The 23,645-nt window shown below is 49.4% G+C and overlaps 1 protein-coding gene across 3 annotated transcripts in view; it reads left to right on the forward strand.

Moving 5' to 3' along the window:
* Positions 1 to 23,341, forward strand: part of SLC41A1 (solute carrier family 41 member 1) — a 31,148-nt gene extending 7,807 nt beyond the window's left edge. For 2 of the 3 annotated variants that reach the window (XM_032792517.2, XM_032792519.2), the window contains 9 exons: positions 8,253 to 8,360; positions 14,861 to 14,932; positions 15,171 to 15,315; positions 15,398 to 15,544; positions 16,205 to 16,352; positions 17,439 to 17,518; positions 18,433 to 18,567; positions 19,794 to 19,942; positions 22,541 to 23,341. In XM_032792517.2, coding sequence (XP_032648408.1) covers positions 8,253 to 8,360; positions 14,861 to 14,932; positions 15,171 to 15,315; positions 15,398 to 15,544; positions 16,205 to 16,352; positions 17,439 to 17,518; positions 18,433 to 18,567; positions 19,794 to 19,942; positions 22,541 to 22,726 — 1,170 coding nt within the window. In that variant the 3' untranslated portion in view covers positions 22,727 to 23,341. The remainder of the gene's footprint in view (positions 1 to 8,252; positions 8,361 to 14,860; positions 14,933 to 15,170; positions 15,316 to 15,397; positions 15,545 to 16,204; positions 16,353 to 17,438; positions 17,519 to 18,432; positions 18,568 to 19,793; positions 19,943 to 22,540) is intronic. The other variant, XM_032792518.2, reaches the window with a different exon arrangement.
* Positions 23,342 to 23,645: the final 304 nt, after the last annotated feature.

The raw sequence follows: 23,645 nt of genomic DNA on the forward strand, positions 1-23,645 counted from the left end.
CCAGTGAGAGCATCTCCGTGACCTGTTGTTCCAGAGGCTTAGGTACTACCGTAATTGGCATGAGGGATGATATGTAACTATAGGGCATGCCAAGTATTCTGTATAATAGGAGAAATACATAAGAACTAACCCACTCTCTGATGGAACATAGAGTTTGGAGCTGAGCTGGTGGATCACAATCTGTCCATGTGGCTTGTAACATGATCTAAGCACAGCTTGACTCTGCCAGCGGGGATTGGGCTGAAGAGGGGTGTGAAGGGAGAGGGAAGGAGCTAGGATGGGCATCACATGTTTGCTCTCCTTGATCATTGTCCAGCCCATAGAAAATTATGTAAGATATGGAATGGGGCCATGGTCCCTGCACATGCCTATAATTCACGAGAAGAACCGCACATGACATGAAACCTCCTTGTCACCTGCATGTCACATGCACACACCCTGAATTTTGGGGTCAGTGGTGTTGAAACAACTATGTTTTCCCAGGTTGCAGGTGGCACCAAGTATTTACTGGTGACCTGGGGCCTGACTTCTGGGTTTGGTTTTGGGTAGAGGTTGGGACCCAGCCCCTTGACGTAACACTCTAGGGGTATCGTGAGGGACATGGCATGGGGACAGAAGGCTGGATATGCCAAGTGGTCCCTGGCCTAACCTGTGTCCTCCCCAGGGTGCTTCACCCCTTCCTTTCAAGGGATCACTAAACATCATGCTGCTGGAGTCTCCTCTGGATGAGGAAACCCTGCTCCTGTTCAGAACTGTGCTGCTCTGAAACACCCAAATATGGTTACCCAAAACACATGACGAAGTTTTAGATACAGCTGTTGTCCTTGAATTAACAGCACTTTTGCACAGGCCTGGGTCATCTCTTATTCAGCAAGACTGTTGTAAAAGCTTCACTTGGCAGGTGGGTGGCTTTTGAGGGCATGTGCTAGCTCCTGAACTTTACAAGTATAGTCTGTGACCTTAAAGTGCGGCTGCCATTGGAAGTTTGTGTGACTTGAAAATAAAAAAAAAAAGTTTTGATATGGTTCCATATTTATTCTCAAGGGGTTCAGTCTCCAGGCACTCCTATTTTCCTAACTGCCAGGGCTGCAAATACATCGTGTGGTTTGACCATGAAGCAATTTACCCCTTGTGTCTTCTATGACTGATCACCCGTAATACTCTCTGCTGGGGAGCATAACTGACAGTGTAGTATGTGAAGCAGAATAGAGTCTCGCTGTTTTTTTATCTCTCGGAACGACCAGGAATTTAAAAGCTTGACTTAGTAAAACTTTCAAAAGCACTTGGGTTCCAAAGGCACTTTTCAAAATGAGACTTGACTTTCAATGAAAGTGAATGCGATTTAAAGTTGGGTTCCAAAGTGTCTAAGTCATGTTTGCAAAAGGGATTTAGGTTCTTGTGCATCTGAAAATCTTACTTCAAGTTCAGTGTTTAATTTGTAATGAAAGAGGTACCAGGGCTCAGGCAATTATTTTACATTCATAACTGATGCAGTGAGCCCAGTGGTGCCGGGGCTATGAACTGCCAAGCCTACAGGTGCCAGGGCTGAGCCCTGCCAAACCCTGGCACAGATCAAGCACTGCCCAAGTTTCAAGTCAGCAGATGTGTCAGCAGACAGCTGAGACTGCCAAGATCGGTTAGATCTAAGCACAGCTTGTAACATGATATAACTCTTGACTGTCTGATTCCCCTCTTCAACCTTAGTAACACTTTCTCCTGCTGTTGACAGGGGCGAGAGGGGATTTGAATGACTCTGTCAATGGCATGGGTCTCTCCTGAAGTTCTGTGCGCAATAGCACTTAAGGCGGGGAGGGGGAGTTGCATTATCCGTCAAAGGCCTGTTCATTGGGCACACTCCACTGCAGCGAGCTTTGTGCCCCATAGGAGCCATTGGGACTGATATAAATACGCCCGTACGTTGGGCTGGTGTAACATCTTATAATAAGAAAGTTGGCAGGAGCCCATGGGTCCTGCCTTCTGCAGCAAGCAAGCTGCTGATGCAGGTGAAAAGTCTTGTTTTCCCTCCTTGGGAACGGCTTTTTTTTTTCTTTCCTCCCTTCTTCTAGGAACATCCCTGACTTGGCCCAGTGTCTGCTCTGCCAAGGGAATGTGCTGCAGCAGGTTCTGGTTGCAAGTTACAGCAGCTCTCCTGGCACTAGTGGTTCTCAAACTTTTGTTCTGGTGACCCCTTTCACATTGCAGGCCTCTGAGTGCGACCCACCTTATGAATTAAAAACACTCTTAAATATATTTAACACCATTATAAATGCTGGAGGCAAAATGGGGTTTGGGGTGGATGCTGACAGCTCGCGACCTCCCCCATGTAGTAACCTTGCGACCTTCAGTTTGAGAACTCCTGGTGTGAATTTGTAAAGGTCAATGTACAATGGCAGTATACGTGGTCAAGAGAGGGGGAGGTCTGGAGGTTCCTCTTGCTGCCGCCTGACCTCCTGCTGTAGTGTCCCTTGCGACAAAGGTAGGGCTCTTGTATAATTAATACAAAGGGGCTGCTGGATACAGACTGACGCTGTGGCCTTCTCTTGTTCTCTAGCTCCCATGCGAATGCTTGTGCTGCCTACTGTTGCCAAGGGGCCTGGCTTGGACTTAGTAGATGGGGGAGGTTTTCCAAAGCCCCAGAGCAGCAATCCCCTTGGCCACACTGAGCCCCAGATAAAATAATAAATAGCTGAGCTCTTTTTTCGAAAATGCTGACGGCTTGCAACATCTACTGCTTTAAAGGTGACTGCAGAACTGAGTCAGTGGGAGGTGCGAGTGCTCAGCACCTCTGAAATCCATCTCCGAAGAAGGTCAAGTTGTCATTATCCCCACTAAATGGATGGAGCAACAGACATGGAGGTGAAATGATTTGGTCACTGAGTGTGAGGGTTGGGATTAGAACCCAGAAATTCTGATTCTCATTCTGTGACTACTAGACCTTGTTCCCACTCTGACGAAAGGATCTTTAGATAGGCAACGGCCCATGTGTCTGGCTGTATCCATAGACTTTTTAATTTTTAAGCCCAGAAGAGATCCTTCAGATGATCTAGTCTGACCTGCATGACACAGGTCATGGAACTTTGCCCAGTGATTTCTCCTCCTGGTTCAACTTGTGATTGAACATGAGTGTGTTGTCTTTCCTGAGCAGTCCCAGGGGCACCTGACTCCCTTGGCTTGCGTGTGGGAAGCACGGTAACCAGCGATTGAGTGCTGATAGGGCCGGCCCCCGCAGAACTGGCAGTGCAATAACTGCAGCATCTCCTACTGCAAGCTCAGCCACTGCTATCTGTGACCTTAAAGGAGGCCAGCCTGAAGAGCCCTGTGGCTGACACAATGTTTGAGGGCCCTGCTGCTGCTCCTCCCTACCCCCTTAGGCACTGAGATTGACACCCCTTTTCCCAGATGTGCTCAAGTACTGACCCTGAAACTGTGCCATTTAACAAAGCCCTCTGTGGCGATACAAAGGTCCCTAGGCCAAGAGCTGAGAACGATCGCTTGACTAGGCTGCTCAAATGTACTGGCTTTAGCTTCTTATGGCATCCAGAATGGGAGCCGGGAGGATTTTGCTCAGGCTGGTGAAGGGCAGCAGAGGCCTGGGTGCTTGTCCCCACTTGCTGCGTAACTAGGTTTGGGGGAAGGGCTGCAGGTAACTGACCTGCTCCGTTATTCACATCTGCAAAATGGGGCTAACCCTTGTCCATCTCACAGAAACTCTAGAAGGCTTATGATGCTCGTAAATTGCTACGGTGCCTAGGGAGAATCTCACTCAATTCAGGTTGGAGACCCTCTGAGGAAAGTGGGACATGTTTTGGGCCCCGTGTGCAACCAGATTCATCCATATCCATTGTCGATCTTTAAAGAGTGCTAGCAGCACCCTGGGGAGGCTGGGAAGGAATGTCTCCGTTGGGAGCTGCAGCATGGAGAGACTGACTCAGTCAAACAGGAAGTCTGTGGCTGAGCAAGGAATTAGTCCCAGGCTGCTGCTCTAACCACTGGACAATCCTTCCTCTCAGTACAGTAAAAACAGTGAGACACAGCTGTGTTCTGTGTGATTCTGGGAAGGGCAGCAACAAGGCTGGATGGGTGGGTGGGAGGGACGGGCCAATGACCCTGTTCATTACTGAACCTGCAGGGTTTGCAGGTGGTTTAAGTGAAGCCTTTGGTTTTGCTTTGGCCCCAAATCTGGATGATTGTTCTTAAAATAAATCGCAGACTGACAGAGATGTTGCCATATTGTTTTCTTAATTCCATTGGAAACAGTTCCTCTCAAACCATCACTCTCCTGCCAGGAGTAAGCCAAACACTGCAGTGCTGAGAACCTGACAGAGAAACTTTCCTCCCTGACTCCTGTTGTCCTACCACTGAAGGTAAAGGGCACAAAAAATGGAAAAATAAACAAGGTGATTGAAATGCTTCCCTGAGGGAAGGGATTATTAATGCAGATAGAGAGCTCTCTGTTTGCAGTAAGTGTTAAGTGTGCAGGGCTCCTTGTAATAGACAAGAGCACACATCTGGCCAGGTGTTGGGATCTCTGCCAGTCTAGAGCTGCGCCAGTGGCAGTGCAGCTGTGGGAGATCTAAACAGCCCATCGTAGTCAAGGCCTTAGGGGATAGCGTGAGAGCAGCAGGGGCCGTGGCTGCAAATATGTTAACTGTGAGAAGCTCCAGTGGCAGCTTTCTAGAGAGCACGGTAATGCTGGTGCCGTTGCACCTGTATGAGTCTTGCTCAGCCTTCGCTGTTACTAATTTGTGTTACCATAACACCCAGAAGCCCTATGTATGGACTAGGACTCCCCCGTGCTAAGCGCTGTACAAACACAGAACACAAGGACAGTCCCTGCCCCCAAGAACTTACAGTCCAGGTGTTAGACTGGAGACAACAGGTAGGTATAGCTGGACGAGGGAGTGCCAGGACATAGTGAAACAGCTTTACATTCAGATTTGGTTTTGACCCGTGCTCAGGGTGTTATACAGACAAAACTACAGGATCTTTTCGGGGGTAAGACAAAGATACCACATTTATTATGATAACAATTTGATTTATAACCAATAACTAATATCTTAATCCTTATGCACACATATTATACCTAATACCTATATACACACACACACCCATCAGATGTTCTGCAGCTGCTGCGTAGTTACCAGTCCTGAATATAGCTTGAGTTTGTGGCTTGATTTTGCAGCTTGAGTTAGTAGCTTGTGGCAGCTAACCGGCCAGGAAAGCCGGGCACAAGGAAGGGCTGGGTCTCTGTTGGGCCTGCACCGATGCCCTTCCATTTTGGCAGCAGAATGTTACTCTCCAAAGTCTTCCATCTCACCCATCCTTTTTGTAGGCTTTAGTTTGAATCCAGAATCTATGGGCTTGGCTACACTCAAAACTCCAAAGCGCTGCCATGGCAGCACTTTGAAGTGTGTGTGTGGTCGCGGCGCCAGCGCTGGAAGAGAGCTCTCCCAGCGCTGCAGGTACTCCACCTCCCTGAGGGGATTAGCTTGCAGCACTGGGACCTGTGCTCCCAGTGCTGGGGCACTGTTTACAGTGGCGCTTTACAGCGCTGTTACTTGCTGCGCTCAGGGGAGTTTTTTTCACACCCCTGAGCGAGAAAGTTGCAGCACTGTAAAGCACCAGTGTAGCCAAGGCCTATAGGTCTTGCTGTGTCACACTGTCTCTGGATTTGGTGATTGATCACCCATCAATTGCAGACATGACTTTCAGCCCTCAGACCTGGCTTTGATCTTCCTTCTATTGTACCTTTTCTTTTTAGGGTGGACTCCTCTTGCTTTGTTAGGGCTCTTGTCTGCATCTTCAGCCGGTGGTGTTTGAACTCTATTTCATCAGGACAGGCTGGGGCTGGAGGTTGATTCCATCATCCATACATACCTCATTTACACATCTAAACAAATAAGATTACAGTAGGGTTTGCAAAAATGAAGGTTGCAGCAAGCTTTTACAAAATGGAGTAAGCGTTTTAAAATGAGGTTTGAATTACAATATGGCAAACAGTGAACAGAAGTTACAATATGGACAAGTGTAGTGAATGGTGAACGGAAGTTACAATACTGAAACAGTGCAAGTCTCAGTAATTTAAGCAGGAATTGGATTGATAGTGAAACTTACAATGGCAGCTGACTGAACAGCTATGGCTCTTAACAAGCATCTTCATTGTCAATTAGCCAGTTATTGGGGTAACCGGTTTTATGAATGAATGTTGTTTCATTTATAAAACTTTGCTTATGAAGTTACATTAATAAAGTGAAAAATTAAAAACAATTTCATTCATTAGTTCTACAAGGGTCAGAGGTCCCTTATCTTTGAGATACCAGCATGTGTCATCTTGGGAAGGGGAAAGCATCCTGTCTGCATCCCCAACATCCTCTTAGGGGAGAGGCAACTCGTGGTGTTCTCTGTAGTGTTGCCTAAGGGAAGCTGCATAATGTATGTATTGCTGGGAAGGCAGATGGACCTTACTCTGAGATTGGGGCATCGCCATTGCCATCCGGATCTGTTCCAATGGTGCTTAGCTCCTCTTGCGGGCAGGCAGAAACTCGGCAATAGAGGGAGCAAAGAAGCCTTTTGCTCAATGCTTATGAAAGTAAAGGATTGACCCCTTGAGGTTTTTCTAAGCCTTCTGTTTTTCAGCTGTGGTCTCAGTGGTTTTTTTTCCCCATCCTGCCTTAGGAAGCCAGCTGCTCTGCTGTTGGGCCCTTTACCCTGCAATTACTCTTCATCTCTTTCCTGAACAGCCCAGTGTTGTTAGCTCTGTCTCTAGCACAAGGAAACCGAGTTGGCTGTGGGGGCGGAGTAGGCAGCAGCATGTCTCTTAGCAGTGCAGGTTCCAGAGTGAGAGAGGGCAGGTTCCCTCCCATAGCGGGATAAATCAGTCTGTCCTGCTCCAGTAGAAGCCAAGAGCATGTGATGCTGTCTTTTTCTGGGGTTGGCAGAGGAGGAAGGCAGTGGGAATTTTGGCAGCATAATGTCTGTGTTTGCACTCCATGTGCAGAGGGGATGGTCTTGTGGGTGGGGCACTGGACTGGGACCGACACCTGGGTCCGGTTCCTGGCTCTGCCAAATACCTCAAGTAACTGTCCAACACTGGATCTCTCTGCGCCTCCGTTTCCATGTTTGTAAAATGTCTTGTCTGTTTAGAGCATGAGCTTTTCAGGGCAGGACCCTCTCTTAAGAGGTATATATACAGCCCCTCGCACAGTGGGGCTGTGATCTCAGCTGGGCCTGCGGCATCCCAGGAAAGGTTTGTTCTAGGTTCGTGTATTCACGGACCACATGGAGTCACAATGTCCAACTGCATGAATAATGAAATAGCTTTCCTAAAATTCACTTCCGAACGAAGGTGTGGCACAGTTAGGCTTCTCTGATAACTGACTCTGTAACTGATCTGCATCTGTTCATAAGAGCAGGGCCTATTGGTCTCAGTAGATAGACGTTTGATCAACAGTTGAGCAGGTTCTTACGGTAATTTTTTTTACGCACCTAACGGCGCTCCAGATCTTTGGCAGCACTTCAGCGGCGGGTCCTTCACTCTCTCCGGTTGTGTTCGGCAGCACTGAAGGACCCGCCGCCAAAGACCAGCGGAGCGAGTGAAGAACCCGCTGCCAAAAATCCAGAGCGCTGCCCTGTCAGTAAAAGCACCATCGGGTGAGTAAAAGCTCCCCAGGGTGTGGCTCCTTTTTTGTGATCGCTCCCCCTGTTCGTTCCACCTGGCTATGCCACTGCTCTTACCATTGACAGAGAAAGGCACAGTGTTCAAATCCTGCCCCTGCCCTTTGTGCTGCAGTAGGAGGTGGAGGACAACTCCAGTCATGGCCATAGGAAAATAGAGACTTTCCAACACTTGGGTCCACTTTGCAAAGAGCTTGGCAGTCCCGTGGTCTTCAAACAGGGAAGGAATGGAGCCAGAGCTGGGGGTATAGTCAAAGCATTTGAGGCTGGGAGTTACAGTTATTACCAGTTCCGTGTTTCACCTCTCAAAGATGTACTTCTGAGGGAAGGAGACCTAGAAATTAATCTTCTCTACAGTCTGGCTGGTATTTTACTGAAGTGCCTTGTAATCCCAGTCATGGAGCAGGAACCCATTGTGCTAGGTGTTGTCCAAACAGAACAAAAAGACCATCCTTGCCCCCAAAGAGCTTACCACCTGCAGCTGTTACCTTGTACCAAGATTCTTTGAGAGAGTGTGTGTGTGTGTGTGTGTGTGTGTACACACTATGTATAATACTTAAACTCTTTTCGTCTTGCAGCACTGGGACGTGTTCAAAAATGTGACTGAAGTATTTATCCTGGTTCCTGCATTGCTGGGACTGAAGGGGAACCTAGAGATGACGCTGGCATCTCGTCTTTCTACAGCTGTGAGTTATCTGGGATGGGCTGGGGGACGGGGAGGGAAATTCCATGTCTGCTTGTTTTTGTCTATGGAGAGGAGGGGAAAAGAGGGCTGGGGCGAGGAGGCATGTAGCCGCTGCCAGTGGACTCCTTTGCACCTTCCACTCACTTTGTGGTGGCCTAAATCACTGATGGATTTGCCTAGATATTATGCAGTTGCTCTGAACTGTATCATTGTGGGTTTGCCAGTCTCCAGGGCTCCACCAGTTTCCTCTCTCTGTCCCAGGCTGCACCAGCTCTTCCCCTGCTCAGTGCCACTGCCAGTCCATTCATTTGGCTTGCCCTCCAAGGGGGGACCTTGCTGTGCTTCTCAGTGAGCTTTGAGTATTACACGGTAGTGAGTGTTCCTGAAGTCCGGATAAACGTTACCCCTCCTCTTCATGATACCATCCAGTCAGAGCAGTCGAGACATTTCCTGTCTGCCCCCTCTCTCTTTGTCCCTGAACTATCTTCACAGGTATCCCGTGCCCAGGACGCCAGCTCATGCAGCTATTGCCCCTGCCCTGCTTTGATTAGCGGGGTACTGAGTCATGAGAGAGAAGAACTCCTTTTTGGGACGGGGTGGGGGTATGTGTGGAAGAGAAGAGCCTGATTTTAAGCATCTTCCATAAGCAGGGGGCCTTTGGGATCAAGTCAGATGAGCAGTCAGCAAAAGAGTGCCTGTCACAGTTCATGACAGCTACACCTGTTTTTCCCCTCAGTGGTCCAGCAAGGGTATGCACTGGCTGTTGCCATGCGTGGATGGAGACACACTTCTCTCCCTTCTGACTGGGGTATCTTCAGGCTGAATGGTTCCCTGCCTTCACTGTGTTATTCCTAGCTCAAGAGAGACTGTCTAAGCAGACCCCAGCACTGAGACTAAGAACAGAGTAACTGACACAGTTAGGCTACTTTATTTTTAGGATGAAAACATTGCAAAGAGAACCTATTAGAAACAATAAAAGAACCTATACACATGCTAATAAGCTTCCAAAGCTCACCCCAACTCCGCCATGGGCTTTGCCAGTTGGTCATCCTTTAAACTCCACAAAGGGGTCTCTTCTCTGGGTACAGGTTCGTAACAGCCTCAGTTCAGCACTAGCTCACTCATGTGAAGTTTAATCCATCTTTTATACAGTTCAGGGGTCTTTGAATTGGAGTTTCCAGGAGCAGGTATTCAGAAGACAGTGGATTTTTCTCCCCAGGGCATAGCTTAAAAAAGCCTCTCTAGTACCTTGCATGAAGCCTACTTCACACATATTGTCACAAAATCTTTTTTTATTATTTTTTATTTTTTTGACGTTCCTAACATTTCCCCAGGGTTTACATTAGTCAGTCTCCTGGAAAAGTTGCATGCAACCCTACAATAACACATCAACAATTTCATGTTTAATACCATGGACCCTGAAGGTATTAAACGTAATTCGATAAGGTGTGTCCAGAATATTGCGGGAAATTGCTTTTTGACAGTTGCCACTTTGTCAAGAGCCTGGCAGTTCAGGAAGGAGTTTTGAATATGAGTCGAGCAGGAAGACTGTTTAAAGTCCTAACGCCTGGTGTACGGCTCTCCCCTCCCCTGCCCTGCATGCTGTTCTGCCTGGAAGCACTGCTGGATCCAGAAGAGGGATGTGGGCATGTTTAGCTGGGAGAGTTCTGATCTAGTTGAAAGGGATCTGACTTGTGCTTCAGGGAACTAAATACAGAAATGCCCCAAAAGCAGGCTGAGGAAAGCCTGTGAGTGGCAGAGGCTGCAGGTCTTTGAGAGAATTGTGCTGCAGGGACAAGGTTGGAGGCAAATTCTCCTGTCCTGTGGAATCCTACAGAAAGCATTAGCATCCTAGCTGAAAACCTCTGGAAGCCAATGGAAGGGCAAGATCGGCCATTGCCTCTTTGTGAGTGTAATGGCCAGATTCATAACACAGCTTCCCAACTGAGATGGGGGCAGGCGCTCCAGACTGCCAAGACAAGACTAGGCTAAGCGCAGTTGTAACCGAACTGCTTCTCGTCCGTGCTCTGGCACTAATGGAGCATTCTGTCCCAGTAGCTGAGCTGGGCAGGAGGCCTGGAATCCTTTCCTGTTAGGGACTGGAAATTCTCCTCCCTTTCCATAAAGCCCATTCTTCAGGAAGGAAGGGCATCCATGCCCGAAAAAAAGTCTTCAGACACTAACGGAGCCTGGATTTAAGGGGCATTCTCAGGAATTTCTGCAGTCTGGCCAGATCAACGCCAGGGGGGAAACTACAGAGACAATCAGCACATAACCCACAGGTATTTTAGCTCAGTATGAAGCTGGATCTTACTGTGACTCTTGGATGTTTTCATGCCTCACAGCACCCCCCCACAATGCGTCTACAGCTGTGATTCTTCAAATCTGCTGCCTGCAGCTCATCTCTTTCCTCTCTCTGCCCTCTGAATTAATACATTCAGAGTGCAGCCCTTAAAGCAAACAGCCCGGACCTGGTCTTCAGGGGACAGAGGCACAGGAAACTGTGCTCAGAAATGGCTGACTCAGACTGCTACCCAGGGAGGATTTGGGGGGCGAGGCATTTGCAGGATTTCATCGGGCACTGTCAGGTTGGAGGGGAGCAGTGAGCACAGCTGGCAGAAAACCTGGGGAGAGTTGCACATGTCTCTGTCTCTGCCTGGCCTCTTTAGTATGTCTGAGCCTTGACCCAGGGGAGTAATGCCAGCTATGGTTCCGACAGCAGCTGCCTCCCTGACTGTGACTCACGTGGCCCCTGTTGTGCCCCGATGCCAGCAGCCAAGCACATGGCTCTTCCTTGTAGGCAGAAGACCAGGCTCTCAGACTATTCTTGACTTTGTCTTCTGCTCTTCCTGCTGCAACCCCTCTCCCACTCTGAACAGCCACTACATTTCCATGTGTCTTGCAGGACCCTGCTCTGCTGCACGGTGACATTTGTGTTACTGCATCACGCTGGTTCAGTGTTCTGGAGGAGGCTAGTTTGCAGAGAGGTGGGTTGCTTAGTCTCTAGCCCCCACGTCAGAATCAGGGCTGCCTGGCCAACATTGGGGTGGGGAACGAGAAAGAGGCTCTATCTGGATTAGCTTTTGGTTCAGCTCTGCATGTACGGTGAAGCACAGGGCATCCTACCACTACAACCCCCCAGCTGGTTATCGCTGACTAGAACAACTCCTCTTCCTCCTTGAATCCAGTCTCTGTAGCTCTTGGCCCTGGTGCCCTTGCTCCTAAGAAGCAAGCAGAGATCTGGCTGGGAAATGACATTGCCAACTACCGGCTGGCACGCCGCGCCTGCTGCCAAGGCTGTCATCTCGGTGCCAAGGTTCCTTGTCTCCAGCTGATGGTGGGAACAAGCTTTCCCCTCCTTATTGTGCAGGGTGGGAGCAGAAGCCAGCTGCGATTCTGCCAGAGGCAAAGGCTGAGTGGTGAAGCTCATGTCAGTGCAGGCCAGACTTTGTTTGCTCTTCCACTTGGGGAAACAAATCCCTTTGTTTCATCCTTATTGTTTGGAGCATGTAAGGGATGTGAGGTCTTTTGTGGGGGTGGGGTGGAGGAGCGGGGCTGGCTGGCTTGGCTCTGTCCAGCCACGCACTAAGCATGCAGCCCCCCTGCGTCGCTGGGATCAGAGCTTAGCTCTTCTGGGACAAAGGTAGAATGCACCGCTTCCTCCATCCCCCGCCTTCCCAGCAGTGGTGCTGGCCCAGGGCTGGGGCCTTGGCGGGGAATCGAGACTGCCCATGCTGTGCTGAAAGTTACCGGAATGCCAAACTTTCCTATCTCCCTCCATGTCCACAACAGGGCCACAAGAGGACCAGGGCACAGAGAGAGCAATGACCCGGCCTATCTGCCTCCCTCTGACGCTCTGTGCCTGCGAGCAGCCCTGTCCGTGCCAGCTGGGTCTCCTTGTGCTGCCTACTGACAAGCCATGACCTTGATCTGACTAGTGTGGAGAAATTAGCATGGCTTCCGGCCCATAGGGGATCAGTTAGAGCTTGGTGCATGGGGTGGGCAGGGGAATGACACACTGCCCTTTAAACTGTTAAACTCCCTCCTGGCCTCCTTGGGTTCCCTTCGGCATACACGAGTGATGAGATTTGACGACCCATCTGACTTGCTTTTTATTCCCCTCTTGCTCTGCTCCTTCCTAGGCATAGGAGGCCACCTGTGTAGTGGCAGCGGAGAGGCCTTCTCAAAGGAATCGCTTGGGACATGGTCACTGTGCTGGCTCTGCAGGACAACAGCCTGGAATGGCTTCCTCAGGCTGCACATTCCTTATTAAGGCTGCATTAAGGCTCCCCAGCCAGTTCCTTTCACCATTAGGAAGCAAAACTTTCCTTTTAGGGGATTAAAATCTTGTTGCTACTGACTACAGCCAGGTTATGTTAATCCTGACCTGAGGGCAGGAATTTAAGATCCAGCTTCATACCCGAGCTAAAATACCTGTAGGGTATGTGCTGATTGTCCCTGTAGTTTCCCCCCTGGCGTTGATCTGGCCAGACTGCAGAAATTCCTGAGAATGCCCCTTAAATCCAGGCTCCGTTAGTGTCTGAAGACTTTTTTTCGGGCATGGATGCTCTTCCTTCCTGAAGAGAATGGTCCTGTATTCTTCTGCCCACATGCCATGTGCCCTGGTAACTTGAGGCGTGGGGATAGATTTCAAATGAGAATCAAATGCCGAAAGAGGAAGGGTGTTGCCCTGGAGCCATGGCCACATTCCGACTTGGGCAGCTGTTCTTATTTACAAATTGACCCAGCCAACTCAGTTGGGTACGTTGTTTTTCTTCCCCTCCTGTCCTGAACAGTTTAGAGTTGCCATGCTCCACCCCAGAAGTGGCTGCGTTTCAGTAGTGGATGAAGTGCTTTGTCAGAGCCTCTGCAATCGCTGGTTTGGAAGATGCTGTGGAAATGTTCAAGAAGTGGCAGGGACTGGGCAGTGTGGAAAGAATGCTGATTTGAGCTGCTTGACCTTGATTTCTCTCTGGCACAGAAACTGGAGGGAAGAAAACTGCCACCACATCCCTTCTAGCTGTTAACGGCCTTGCTTGTGCTTTAGGGAATCCTCTACACACTTCAGAGTGGCAGCTGTGTTAGTCTGTATCAGTAAAAACAACAAGGCATCCTTGTGGCATCGAGACTAACAAATGTATTTGAGTGTAAGCCTTTGTGGGCTAGAACCCACTTCATCGGCTGTTCTGCTGGATCTGCATAGGCTCGTGGCTTGAACTAGGGGCTAGCAGTCAGGACGCCTGGGTTCTGTTTCTGATATTCGGTCACTGTGACCTTCGACTTGTCACTTCCCCTCTCTGTGCATCAGTTTCTGTTATTAAATTGGGCCCCACAATCCTTGCTCTGCATCTCTAGGGAGTGCTGTGATACTTAGTGTCTCTAAATCGCGTAGAGACCTGCAAGGGACAGGTTGGCAGGGCCTTCTGCAGTAACTCTGCTCAAATGTTGCAAAACAGCAAAGTTGTCTGCTGCCAGATTACAGCAACTTTCAGTCTGTTCTGTTTAAGCTGATTAGTGTCTTTTGTAGCCATCCTGGTGCCAAAAGACCCCCATGGGCTGTGGCTGCTTCCCACCACTCACCAGGCTTTCATGGGGCATTAGCTTTGTTTACCTAACGTTATTTAAAAGGGAAAACGCTCATTGCCATCACCCTGACCTTCCTTATCAGAGCTTGGGTCCGATCTGATAGCAGAGCTGGAGTATCGAGCCCTTTGGCCAGCTGCGGGAACAGCATGACCCAGATGGGTATGAGCCAGAATTGGTAGTGAGACGTGGTATTAGGAGCTCCACTGGGAAAGCATCAGCAATGTCCCATTCCAGCGTGTGCTAAAGAGGAAATGGAGGAGGTTCTGCCGCCGTCCCAGATTCACTAGCAAAGTCTTTGTAGACCCTGGTCTCCAGAGCACTTGGCAAACCCTGAATCCTTGCTCTGCCCTTGTGGCATAGGTGTTAACCCGGCTTCTGCAGCTAGGAGAATGGAGGCAATTAAGGGGGACTGAAGTGTGGCTCTGGGCTTAGAAATGGAGCATTCTTGCCACCCTGTTCTGTGCTCAGAGCAGTAGACCAAGACAGCTGATGCCCTGCTCCTCCATCACTTATCTGTCAGCCTTTGGGTGCAGGATTCTCTTTTGTCTGCAAGAATTGAGGACCTTGGAACCCCAAAAGCAATAGAGGAAGCCCTCTTGACTCTGCAGCTCATTCCCTTCTCAGCTGGAGGTGGGAGGTGATTGGCCACCCTGCTCTTGTCCGCATCCTGCTGCTCTGTTCCTGTTGCCTGGCTGACGTGTGGGGCCATTAGGAATGTCGCAGAATGGGGAGCCGTCATGAACAGCAATGGATTGCTCATTTTTTCTCCTCTTGAACCACCATCCCGGAGGGCTTGAGTCACGAATTGTTCTCCCCTGCTCCACGACAAATGTACCTGCACTGTGAACAAGTTCCCTGAGCACTAGTCATCTGAGAGGAGTTCAGTCTAACCGATACCATGCTCTCTTCCTGCAGGCTAACATTGGGCACATAGACACACCCAAGGAGCTCTGGAGGATGATAATGGGGAACATGGCTCTGATTCAGGTAAATGGGGGAAATGGGGCTGGCTGTGGAGGCTGTGCAGCAGTGACACTGGAAGGAGAGTTTAAATACTGATGCTGAGTGTCTGGTGGAAAAGCAAATGGTGACTTCTTGTGCCGCAATTAATCCTCCCTAAAAGTTTCCCCCACTGGTATATTGCGGTCTCTTCCTCCAGGTGGAAGTGGGACAGGTTTTTCTCTCTTCCCAACCCGTGTCTGGTTTAACCCCTCATGTGTGCTAGGTTCAAGCTACAGTGGTCGGTTTCCTGGCTTCGATTGCTGCCGTGATATTTGGCTGGATCCCAGATGGGCACTTCAGCATTGGCCATGCCATCCTGCTCTGTGCCAGTAGCGTCGCCACAGCCTTCATAGCTTCACTCGTGCTGGGTAAGCCTAAACGCTCAGCCGCGCTTGTTCAGTCTGAGCAGCGGTGCCCTTTAGCTCACACCATTTCTTCCTCTGGCCCTAGGAATAATCATGATCGGAGTCATCATTGGATCCAGAAAGATAGGGATCAACCCGGATAACGTGGCCACGCCCATTGCTGCCAGCCTGGGGGATCTCATCACCTTGGCGCTGCTTTCAGGGATCAGCTGGGGCCTCTACATAGAGCTGGGTGAGATGTGAGAGATGCATATCCCCTCCTAACGTGCGCTGCAGCATTTCCCTGGCATCTTGCCCTCCATTCCAGCTACGTAATGCCTGATCTTGAGGCTACCTCTCTAAGGCATATTCAGAGATGACTGGTGGGGGAGAGAGAGTAAGAAAAATGTAAAGGATCTTCATAGACCATACAGGTGTGGAGAGGCTTGGGGGTGCTCTGGGTGCACCCTGCTGTCAGACAGGCAAGGGGTGCTTTTTGGCAAGTGCCAGAAGCTAGAAAGCATCCTTAGCGTAAGGCTTGGGAGGGTCCCTAGTAGCAGAGCTGTGGCTGTCTCCTTGGTTGGGACATGTCTTCAACGACATTCCAAGGAGAGGGCAGGCATGGCTGCTAGGTTTTGCTCAGCAGGTGAAGGATGGACGGGGTGAGAGGCTGGAAACCGGGGTTTTCTTAGTGAGCATATCAGCAGCAGCGGTAAGAGCTGATCCAGGGGGGGCAGCCTTGACAATAGCATACCTCCTGAAGGTGGAGTGGCCATGTCTGGCTCTCGCAGTCTCCCAGGGCCTGAGATCAGAGGGGAAATTGGACCAGGTCTGCTCTCCAACACTGCTGTTGAGTAGTGACCCCATGACATCCTGGTGGGAGGACTCGTTGACCTGTTGCTTCTATTTTCAGAGGACAAAGCATACGTGAATCCTTTGGTGTGTGCCTTCTTCATAGCCCTGCTACCGCTCTGGATCATCATTGCCAAGAGGAATCCAGTAACCCGGGAGGTGCTGTACTCTGGGTGGGAACCAGTCATCATTGCTATGGCTATTAGCAGGTAGGAAGGGACGAAATGACTGTTTTGCCCCAGCCCTACCAGGAAGGGACACCCTGGCTTCCCTTCAGGTACTGGCTCAAATGGTGCATAATGTGCATAAGAAACGGAGATGGTGGAACCGAACTCCTTCAAATGTTAAAGTTCAGATCTACCGTCCAGGTCCCTCTCTAGGAATAGAGCAACAATGGCACATCCCTCCAGCATAAGTGGGCTAATTCTGCTCCTAAACCTATGCAACTGTTGGAGAAGAGCTGAGAACAGGATTTCACCCGCTGTGTCAAACAGATTTTAATGTGCACCAAACAAATATCTCCTAAAACAGATCCCCCAAGTACCTTTCTGTTTGCTGTCATCTTAGAATCTAAGGGTCCCACCTGGAATTAGGGCCACACCAAGCTGGGCACTCTACACCCATAGTGAGATAGTCCCTGTCCCAAAGAGTGGGAAAAATAAAGTATTGTTATTCCTGTTCTACAGGGGGGGAGCTGAGAGACAGAGAGATCTAGTGACTTGGCCACAATCACGGAGAGAGTCTGTGGCACAGCCAGAAATTTAACCCAGACCTCCTGAGTCCAGGCTAGTGCCTTCACCACAAGAGCCATCTCTGGGAAGTGTGTGCCCCAGACGGGTTTGTTACAACAGAAGGCTCTTTCTACACTAGGTACACAAGGATTTACAATCTCTGTTCCTGTTGGGGAATTTTGTCTGACTGAAACTTACAAACTAGCTTGTGTGATGTGTGCCAAAATGCAACTTGCATCATGGTAAAGCACCCACTACCTGACTCTGCGGCTCCTGCCAAAACTGTCTTTTACTGTGACACACTAGCAACCCTTTTCCCTCGAGGCTCTAATATTATGCACCAGCTTTAAGAGGCCCCAGAGTCCTATGTGCAACTGCTGCCACTGCGTAAATGGGTATAGATGCCTGTGAAATGTGCACAGTTGCAGTAACCAGCCTCGCAAACAGTGGGCACTGCTTTCATGCCTACATAAGTATGACCATCATAATTGCTTGGGAGTCTCTGGATGTTCTGAGTGGTCATTTTCTCTTGGGCATCAACTCCTTCAATGTCTTCCCTTGCAGTGTTGGAGGGTTAATATTGGACAAAACTGTGTCGGATCCAAACTTTGCAGGGATAGCCGTCTTTACACCAGTGATTAATGGTGAGTTCCCTTTTGCTCTGCTAATGAGCCTCTCAGCAGTCACTGCCAGACAGTGGGTAGAATCTTCAAAAGTGCCCAAGACCCATTTTCAAAAGTGATTTAGGAGCCTGCATCTGTAGATGCCAATGGGATTTTGGCTCCTAGGCTTGAGACAGGGTGTTAGAGCAACTCGGCTGCTCCTCCTGGTGATAGATTAACATAAGGGAAGCATCTCAAGTGATCTACCCTTGAGTTGATACTTCAGTGAAGATGCACCTATACACGTAAGTGTCTTTGAATATTTTATCCAGTCTGATGCCCCTTCCCTGTTCCTTGAGCTTAGGTCTGAAACTTCTAGTGCCTTAGTCTCCTTTGCTAATAGAACTGTGAGTCTGCTCATTATCTGTATGTCACACACTTTTTAAAAAATGCTATGAATCTCTTGGGCTTGTGGCAATGAGTTCCGCAGGTTATGTGCTGTGTTTCAAACAAAATTCTTAGCAGTTTTCAACTTACGACCGTGACTGGCCCATTGTTTTTGTGTCCCACGCACTGCACTTAAGGCTCTACAATAATGCAGTTGCAGCAGGGGTCATAAAGCGGGGTTGTAGAGCCGTGTCCTTTCTCTCTGTCTCTCTGGCTTTTTGTATCCTCCAAAAGTGGAATGTGAGCCAGAAATCCTGTCGTAGGGCTGACAGCTTGATTGTAACTGAAGCAGTTGCAGCTGCTTTCTGACAACACAGCAAAAGAATTCTGCCTGTGAGGAGCAGGAGAGGACTTGATCACCTGCTGCTGTGACTGTTCCGGAGGCATGAAAAGGGTTGAAGTTCAAAGGTCAATAGAGTTTAACTTGGCTCCTGCAGTCTCAAGTGCACCCAACTTCTGCGAGGGTTGAGTTACGCACCCGCTCTCACTGCTCCCCTTCTGGTCTGCAGGTGTCGGTGGCAACCTAGTAGCTGTCCAGGCTAGTCGCATCTCCACTTACCTCCACATGAGCGGAATTCCTGGCGAGAGCTCAGAGATGGCCCCGCGCAAGTGCCCCACCCCCTGCAGTACATTCTTCAGCTCAGGTATCTGTTCCTTCTACCCAGCGCCATGCGCTGGGGCTTTCTGAGCTAGGGGACATCTAGTTCACTTCACCAGCATCATGAAATGGCTTGACAATTAGCTGGCTCAGCTTGCACTGAGGGAGGGGTCACTAAGCAGCAAGGAAGGGAATGGGAGCTGAGATCTGCTGAGAGGCAGAGAGACCAGGCACTGGCCTGGCCTATGCTCTTGCTGACAGAGACAGTGTCAGTGATGTTGTGGTGAGGTGGAGTGACCCCGCTGGGTTAGGACAAGAAGGCCGCCTTAGTGGCAGGTGTGCCTCTGGCTCCCTGGCACTGGAATGACTTCTTCCCTGCCACCTTCTAAATCCTTACCAAGTGCTTTTGGGCTGCAGAAGCTGCCAGCCAGCAGCTCGGGTTGGCCTGGCCAGTATAACTGAAGCTCCAGAAAAGGTTCCTGTTAATAGAGGCTCCATAACGTTTCCATTATTTAGCTGCAGACCCAGATGTTTCAAGTGAGGATGGACGTGGAGGGGGGAAGGAACATTGCAGCAGGAATCCTGATTTGCATTTCATGCCATGCATGTGCTGAGATTTATTCTCTACCATGCCTGGGGCAGCCCGTAGCCTGGGAGCGAACTGGCCTGGCCTCTGGGGGCAAGGCAGCCCCCAGAAGAGTGGCCTCGTGGCACTGAGCCCAGTGCTTTACAGTTTCGGATGTCAGCATTATCTGTTACAGTGTGTGTTGGGAGACATCCAGTATTTTTCCAATAGGGTTGGAAAAATGAGCCCCAAAAGGGGGCAGACACAGCCCTTGGGAGCACCAAGCACCTTGCTTTAGTTGCTCTTATGAATTCCCTTTAGTAATTCAGCCTCCCAGTGAATTACTGAAAGCTGCGTACTGAGCAGCTGCTGAAAGCTACCACTTCTGTGGCCACTGGGATCTGTGTAGAGCCTCTTCGTTTGCCTGTCCCTTTTGACCCTGTCTGTGCTAGGAGCAGAAGTGCGTTATCTCTAACTGATCCCAGTACGGGTGGGTCTCTAAGCCAGTGTTCAGAGCTCTGGGGCATTTCTGTTACGCTCCTTGCATTTAGCACATAGAGGTATGGATCCAATATGCTGTGGCCAGTGATCGACTAAAACATAGTCTGCTGATTAGTGGACACATCCATGCTGGCACTCAGGGAGCTGGCTGCAGAGTTCCATTATCTGTTTAAATTCTGAGCTCCATCCTCTCAATTTCCCTCCAGATGTGAATTCCCGCTCTGCCCGCGTGCTCTTTCTCCTGGTGGTTCCTGGGCACTTGGTTTTCCTCTACACTATCAGCTCCATGCAAGGCGGACACACCACGCTCACCCTGATCTTTGTAGTCTTCTACATGACAGCTGCACTTCTCCAGGTAAGAGCTGGCTTTGCCTGACCCGTCTCCTCTGCATGAATCCTTGCATGCACTGTGATCCCCGTGCTAGAATAATGGACACTAATGCACCACCTGCAGTAGAAAACTGGCCAACTGCTGCAAATGGGTCACCTCCCAAGCTCCTAAAAACGAGGTTTGTCTCATTTCCGCACCAGTTCAGTGGGACCCATTGGCAGCTGCTCCTCAGTGTAGACAGACCTCAGAAGTGGGATGGAGTGAGGCACTTTTTCCTCAGTAAGGGGAATCTGCTCGGCATAGAACTATAAGTACAGATGACATGATTCTTGCACTTGGGACAAATACAAAATATCCTTTTATTATTTGCATTTAGTATAATGCCGGCTAGCCCCAGTCACGGTGCAGGACCCCATTGTGCTAGGTGCTGTGTAGCCGCAGCACAAAGAGTGTCCCTATTCCAGGGAGCTTACACAAAATACCCCTTCCCTTGACTAGAGAGAGAGCATGAAATAGGCATCTCCTGGCCCCGAGCTAGCGCTCTTCTTGCATCCCAAATGCCCCTCAGAGAACAGAGAAGTTCGGGATGCGCAGCATGCTCCTTGCTGTTCCGAACACTGCATTGCACACATAGCTCTCCCTCGGGAGGGGACGAGATCAAGCCACATGTGACAGATGCCAGTCACTTCATTTAACGCGTGACTGGAATGCGTTTGGATACTATGGTGCTGCAGGCGGCCAAAGAACCTTTGTAGCTGGAACAGTCAGGTGGGGCTGGCTGGTTCAGGGTGCCTCTCTCTATCTTCATCTGTTGTTACATTCCTCCCTACAGCACCTTCCCTGCAGGGAACCCACTATCTCACAAATGGTTGTCACTGGAGTAGAATTACAATTCCCATAGAACAGAGCACCACATCGTAAACTGAGGCGCTTCTGTCTGCTTCGGCAACCCTGCGAAGATGAGTGCATTAGACTCCCTTCCATGCTCAGGGCACTCATTCTGCTTACCTGCTGTTTTCCATAGCTTTGCAACCTACACTTGGCTTTTAAAATCCTCAGGAACAGGATCTGCTTCCTTGGCTGTAAAGAGCCATGAGCGCCTAGTGGGGCTGTAGCGGTGTTCAAACGGCTTGGCAGAGAAAACAGGATATGAAGTTTGCAGTGTCTCCCGTGACTTGTAGGGCTCTTCCTCCCTTTCCTGGGCCTTTCCCACACACGCGAAATCTGGGTGGGCTGCCAGCGTTGGGCTCCCATGCTCCTAACCAATTCTGTGTAAAATAACAATCAGTGCTTGAGGTGAGGAGTGTGCACTCAGGGATGTAAGGGGGGATTTTTGGCACTTCAGGGAACTCAAGCAGCCAATATGTCTCTCCCCACCTACACAGGCAGACAGAGAGGAGACTGCGGCCAAGGAGTTATCCTACTAAACACAGCCACCTCCTGGTGCTTGTGGAAGTTGTTGTTGGTTTTAGCATCCCCCTAAAATCAACAACCGAGCTGAGCTCCAGGAAATGAGTCAGAGCATCCACAAGAAAGAGAAACAGCGCGTGCTAGACAAGGCTGCTAGTCTGTCGTGAGCCCGTGCTACGTGCTGGATACATGAAGGGAAGTCCATTAGCAACCACTTTTTAAATCCCTGGTGCTCTTCTCCCTGCAGAGAATGAGGTGCATTGTGGGAAGCTGCAGGCCTGTGAGCAGAGTGGGGGCTCATGGGTAATTAAATGGATTGTAGTGAAGGAGGAAGCCTTGGCCTGATCCTTCCAGCCCTCACTCCGCTCACAAGTTGACGGCTTCAAATGTCTGTACCTGATCTGCTAGATGCATTTGTGAGCATTTCTCCTGGCTTTGCTTAGGACTCAGTGTAAGCCACTGACTTGGGATACCCTCAGTGTTGTCCTAGAGCAAAGGTGAGAACATGACCATCATGTCACTGCTCGGAGATGCTCTCCTGCCCCCAGGAAGCCAGGACTCTGCTGCTCCAACTCTGCTCCCCTTTCACTGGGCTTTCTGCTCACTTCTGAGGCACCCTGGTGTGAACTGTGGATTGTATCCTACCTCTACTTCCCTGGCTCTATGTCCACTTGCTCCTCTCCCTTTTTTTTTTTTTTTTTTTTTTTTAATTTTTTGGTTAGGGTTGTGACCTGAGCTGCAAAACTTGAATCTGGGTCAGAGCCTTCTCGTTTTGGAGGCTTTCAGCCCACATGCAGTGAACTCTCTCATACACCTAAAATAAACTGATGGTGATGCATTGGGCATAGAGCAGTAAGGGGAGATTTTCAAAGGCACATAGGAGAATTAAAACCCGGCTCGCATCTTCTTGTCCCCCCTAAATGCTCACTTGTAGGCATGCCCCTCTCCTCCCACAATCTGAAATGTACCCGCCATCAAATCTTTGGTTTTCCCTTACTTGAGGATGTTCCTCTTAACAACAAGCCCCATCTCTTACTCCTCTGAGCTATTTCTTAGGCTTGAATGGGATTAATAGGGGCTCGCACTTCTATCAGGCTGAATTGCAAGTGCCTGAATGTAGAGGAACTCGAAAAGCTTTGTCCTGGGGAAGAAAGGGGCGTGAAAGTCTGGATTAGTAGCTAATATGGCTCTTTCCTCTTGTCTATGTTCCAGGTTCTCATTCTACTCTACATTGCCGACTGGATGGTGCATTGGATGTGGGGTAGGGGTCTGGATCCCGACAACTTTTCTATCCCTTACTTGACGGCACTGGGTGACCTGCTTGGGACGGGTCTCTTGGCTCTCAGTTTCCACATTCTTTGGCTCATTGGTGACCGGGACACAGACGTGGGAGACTAGCTCCCCCCATCATCCTCTTCTTTCCTCCTTCCCGTCCTGTTTCTCTTGGGACTTCAGCTTTGATCCTGGATTCTCATTATTTTCAATGGGAATTTTATGTGCTTTATATTTCAAGCCCAGTTTGTACAGAAAAATCTAGTTTTAGGAAGGACAAAAAAAAACGTGTAAGAGACAATCACCAAGTGCAATTTTATAGCAGGAGCGTCTGAACCAAGGTTCTGTTGGAAATGTTGATTGAGTAGTCGGCTCATAAAGGAAACCCGCACCCCTCACTAGAGGTGAAAGGTCACTCCTTTTGGTTCATAAGCATTCAGTGTTCAAGATATGATTCAGGCACCTCCCAGGAGGGAACAGCTTATAAACTAGGATTTGGGACATCCCCAGATCCTCCCCCAAAGCCCCACTTTGTGCCTGGATTCTAAATCAAAGAAGATTCTCGTTAGAGAACTAGCTTGAGTGTGCCAGAAAGATCCCTTTTAGACATCCACTCCCACCCCCAGATGCTTATAAGGAACGCTCACTCGGTTTATTTGAGGCTGTAAAACATAACCCTAAAGTTGCTGGATTTTTAATTGTATGTAGGGCTTTAGTTTTCCTCTAAAAAAAAAAAAAAAAGTCTGAAATTCATTCCTCATTCCAGAATACACACCCTGCACTCTTGTAGTGGCTCTTATTTTCTGCTACTGGGTCAACTTCTGTGTCTCTCCCACAAGCTCCTTAAAGCAATACTGTTTTTCTCCTTTTAGGCTTTTCCCAGAGAGCTGAGTATTACGTTCAACAAGTGTGAAGTGATACTCGATGTGTTGTGTAGATTTTGACCTTCTTTGCTCTAAGTGAGGCTCAGTTTCAGGGGATGATGGTTGCTGCTCAATATATTGGCACTCTACAATAGCCACATAAGTATGGCCGTCTTGACTCT

The sequence above is a fragment of the Chelonoidis abingdonii genome, chromosome 4 (genome assembly GCF_003597395.2).
Source record: "Chelonoidis abingdonii isolate Lonesome George chromosome 4, CheloAbing_2.0, whole genome shotgun sequence".
NCBI classification, from domain to species: Eukaryota; Metazoa; Chordata; order Testudines; family Testudinidae; genus Chelonoidis; species Chelonoidis abingdonii.